General features: G+C 26.6%; 1 protein-coding gene across 1 annotated transcript in view; it reads left to right on the forward strand.

Annotated features, from left to right (window-relative positions):
• LOC102671773 (cartilage oligomeric matrix protein) overlaps positions 1–4501 on the forward strand; it is a 10538-nt gene extending 6037 nt beyond the window's left edge. Inside the window, exons 8-15 of the mRNA XM_031514549.1 lie at positions 638–782; positions 858–1134; positions 1260–1412; positions 1517–1898; positions 2036–2389; positions 2507–2734; positions 2951–3460; positions 3700–4501. Coding sequence (XP_031370409.1) covers positions 638–782; positions 858–1134; positions 1260–1412; positions 1517–1898; positions 2036–2389; positions 2507–2734; positions 2951–3460; positions 3700–3824 — 2174 coding nt within the window. The 3' untranslated portion in view covers positions 3825–4501. The remainder of the gene's footprint in view (positions 1–637; positions 783–857; positions 1135–1259; positions 1413–1516; positions 1899–2035; positions 2390–2506; positions 2735–2950; positions 3461–3699) is intronic.
• Positions 4502–4981: the final 480 nt, after the last annotated feature.

Consider the following 4981-nt stretch of genomic DNA (forward strand, 5'->3'; position numbering starts at 1 on the left):
TCGATGAATTGGATATTAAATATTTGTTGGCAATGAAGATTCTATGAAATTATTTCCTATAATATGCGGATAATTTTTCTTAATCCTTTGATACAGAGCTATCTCATGGAACTCTATCTATGAGATACTCAGATAGAAACAATTTTTCTAATATCTGAATATTGTCATGAGATAGGAAAAATTAGGTTTAATTAAAATTACGTAAAATTAAATATCCACATAATCGTAAAGAATATAGTAGTTATAGAAATAGTAACCATACAGTGTTTCAACTAAAGTTATTATATATTATATATTATCGGATATTTATAGTAAGTGCCTACTTTAACGATTTTTATTGCTATTTTCACCAATTCTCATAAATAGGATTTTAGAATGAATAACATAAACATAAACATAAATAAATAATTACTAAGTGAAATTTAACATCGATTTCTATCGATTTTTATCTATTTCATATATATCGATGACTTCCAAAAATATTTTCTGAAAAATCGGATTCGATTCCAAATGACTAAAATAGGCATTAATTTATATGCTTGGGAATCATTCTTACCATTGGAATAGAATCTTTTTGCATCTAATGAATCTATATACTTTTTCTCTTTCACATTAATATTTTACTATTTATAATTTTATTGTTTAAAATTTTTCAGTTGTGGAAATTGTCCCTTTGGATACATAGGTAATGGTAAGCATTGTGAGCTTAAGAATGTTTGTGAACCTAATCCATGTTATTCGGAAGTACAATGTGATTTGATTTCTGAACCACCATTTTATAGGTAATAAAATAAAACATTAAATTAAATTATTTTATAGTATAAAAAAAATTTTTGATTAAATATAATGATTTCCAGATGTGGTGTTTGTCCAAATGGATTCGCTGGTAATGGCTCTGTATGTATTGACATAAACGAATGTGAATTAGCACAACCATGCTCTTTAGGGGTACAATGTACCAATCTTCGTCCAGGATTCAGATGCGATCCTTGTCCACCAGGATATACTGGTACAATGATCGAAGGAGTTGGCTTAGAGATTGCAATGAGTCGCAAACAAATTTGTCAAGATATAAACGAATGCGAAAATAACAATGGAGGTTGTGATCCATACATGGAATGTATTAATACAGAGGTAATATAATTTATACATTTATGTATAAATAACATAATTTTTTGATAAAAAAATAGTATGTTTCATATATTTACTTAAAATAAATAAATTAATTAATTAAATCCCATCTTTTTTTGCTATTTTAGGGTTCATATAGATGTGGTGCATGTAGGGCGGGTTTCATTGGAAATCAAACAGTGGGTTGCCATCCTAGTCACAGCATTTGTCCAGATTTAATAACCCGTTGCGATGTAAACGCTGAATGCATTTGCATAGATACTAATGTATATTCATGCAGAGTAAGAAAATTATTAATATTATTTATTATTTATATATTATTTAATATTGTTTTAATTATGTCAAAGATGTTATAGATGATTAAAACATAAAAATATAATTCTAGTGTCGTGTAGGATGGACTGGAGATGGTCTAATTTGTGGCGTAGATAGAGATAATGATGGAATTCCTGATAGGAATCTTCATTGTCGTGATCGGCATTGTCGTATGGATAATTGTCCATTAACACCAAACAGCGGACAAGAAGACGCAGATAGAGATGGCATAGGCGATGCATGTGATCCGGACGCTGATGATGATGGTGTTTTAAATTCTTCAGATAATTGTCCTTTCATTTCAAATCCTGGTCAAGAAGATAGTGATAATGATGGTCCTGATTTAGTAGGAGATATTTGCGACAATTGTCCTCGAGTAAGAAATCCGAAGCAGGAGGATACTGATGATGATGGCATTGGCGATGCTTGTGATCCTGATATCGATAATGATGGTAAGATTTTAAAAAATAATATAAAGATTTTCTTTTTATTTTAAATAATATTTGTATATAAAAATTGAAAAATTAAAGTGTTATTTGATATACATTTCATAAATTAAATAAAAACAAAGAATGATATAATTTTGCAGGTATTCTGAATAATCAGGATAATTGTCAAAAAATAAAAAATCTAAATCAAAATGATATAGATGAAGATGGAATAGGCGACGCATGCGATAATTGTCCTTACAGGTACAATCCGAATCAATTGGATCAAGATGGCGATGGAGTAGGTGATGATTGTGATAATGATAATGATAGAGATAGAGATGGAGTACAAGATGATAGAGATAATTGTCCTGATGTGGCAAATTCAGGACAAAATGACGATGATCATGATGGTATAGGAAACGAATGCGATAATGATATGGATAATGATGGTGTACCGAATTCAAATGATAATTGTCCTTATGTATATAATCCAGATCAACGTCATACACATAGTAAGTACAAGAACATCATTGAATCGTGTTGTTTGAATGTATGAATTTGAAAGTTTGAAAAATAAAATACCATTGTTAATCATTATCAGTTTATGTATAAAAAGAATTTATTTGCAGATAATTTTATCGGAGATGCTTGTTGGCATGATTATGATAACGATACCGTGAAAAATATACATGATAATTGTCCTAACAATAGTTTGATTTGGGCAACAGATTTCAGGAAATATACTACAATTGCTTTAGATCCATTTGGTACAGCTCAAGAAGATCCTGTCTGGGTAATACACAATGATGGTGCAGAAATTCAACAGCTTGTGAATAGTGATCCTGGAATTGCCATTGGTAATATATTAATATTTATATACATTTTTTTAAATATTAAAATAATAATTTACAATATTCATTTTTAAAAAATTTGAAATTATTATCATGGGTTTACAAGATTTATCTATATTTAAATTATTTTAAATATTTAATAACTACTCAAATGCAAATTTAAATACTTCAAAAAATTCCGAAATCTTTCATTTTGTAACTTTTAATTCTTATTTGCAACAGGACCGGACATTTTTAGTGGCGTAGATTTCGAGGGTACATTTTTTGTTGACGATGATGGAGACGATGACTTTGTTGGTTTCGTATTCTCTTACCAAGATAATCGTAGGTTCTACATTGTAGCCTGGAAAAAAGCTCATCAGCCATATTGGGTCCCAACACCATTCAGAGCAGTAGGTGATCCAGGAATATACTTAAAACTTGTCGATTCAGATACTGGTCCCGGTGAAATTCTTAGAAATAGTCTCTGGCATAATGAGAATACAATAAATCAAGTAAAAATTCTTTGGCATGATCCAAAAAAAATTGGCTGGAAAGAAAGAACGTCATATAGGTGGCAGTTATTACACAGACCTAAAATAGGTCTGATCAGGTTCCGACTTTATCAAGGAAAACAACTAATGGCAGATTCAGGAAACGTTTATGATTCGACTTTGAAAGGAGGAAAATTAGGTGTTTATTGTTTTTCTCAAGAAAAGATTACTTGGTCGAATTTGTTATATGTGTGTAAAGGTAAGAAAAAAAAAGTGATGTCTTGATCTATATTCGGATTGGAATTTTGTTTCACAATTTTTATTTAAATTATATTTAAATTCATAATAATTAAAGTAATATTTTATTATCTTCATGTTTAATGTGATAATTAACACAAAAATAATTAATTAATAAATGTAGCAAAAACATTCATTATTCTAAAAAAAAATTTTTTTTATCTTTATAAAATATTTTTTAACTTTTATAATATTTTTCAGAAACTGTTCCTTTATCAGTATGGAATGATTTGCCATTGAATTTGAAAAAAGAAATAAATGTGGATATAAATAATGAAATAAAATCTCAATACAGTCAAAAATCTATCTATTACGACTCACATTAAATTTTCAAATTTTATTTTGTTATATCGGAAAATGCGATTAAATCAAATATTATAGATTTGATTCATAGTACATATCCCGTTAAAAAATGAAAAAATACTCGTTACTTATATGTATATACATATGTATGATTTTATGTAAGTATATCTTCCATTTAATATAATTAAACTTTGTTCTATCCTTTTTTTTTAACTTTTTTTCTATCTCTTTGTATGAAATTTGAAAATTTTTAACATCTAAATGTATGTGATTCAAGATATAATATGACAAATATATTTTAATTAATCTTATTTCTTTTGCTAAGAATGAACAAAGTCTATACGAGCAAAATCTTAAAAATATATTATATTTTGCGAAATACATATATATATGCAATGAATGCTTAATACTATCTAATAAAGAAAGATTACAGTCTACTAAATGTGCGCTTTTTGAACAAATTGAATTACATTTATTAATTCTCAATTGGTAGACCGAAGATAGTTCACAAATGTTTGAATTAAATTAATCTAGCTTTATAGTATTTCATTTTATTTTTATGTGGCCAGGCAAGACTTTTATCGGTTTTGATCTCGCCTAACAACGAAATTCTCAATATTAAAAAACTTGTATGTGTATATACTTCAACATTTGTATTACATATAAGAAAGTATCTATTATAATAAGAGATTCTAATGTATATTTATTTTGAATAAATTTGAATATTATAAAAAAATATAATTTTAATGAAATGAATTTACTACACAAAGACAATTTACTACAAGGAAGAATATCGTATGTGATAGAGAAAATTTCAAATTTTTATATGTTGTTTAAATTAAGAAAATATGTATAATTTATTAACAATATAATATATTGTATAATATATTGTAAGATACCAAAAAAATGTAATAAATATTGAAATAAATAATGCAAAAATATATACAATATTTAGGCCTCTAAAAAAAAAATTTATTTTTTATTATGAATAAAATTTCATTATACACTTTCTTTGATTTACACGAAATATTCATTCTCCAAATTTTCATTTGATTAAAAATAGCTAAAAGAAAACATAAAAAAAAAGTCTTTGTATTTTGTACGTTGTAATTTCATATATTTATAAAAAAACAATAATAATTAAAGTTTAGAAAAAACAAATTTAATTTTTGTAATTTTA

This window comes from Apis dorsata, unplaced genomic scaffold (assembly GCF_000469605.1).
Source record: "Apis dorsata unplaced genomic scaffold, Apis dorsata 1.3 scaffold_1055, whole genome shotgun sequence".
Classification (NCBI taxonomy): domain Eukaryota; kingdom Metazoa; phylum Arthropoda; class Insecta; order Hymenoptera; family Apidae; genus Apis; species Apis dorsata.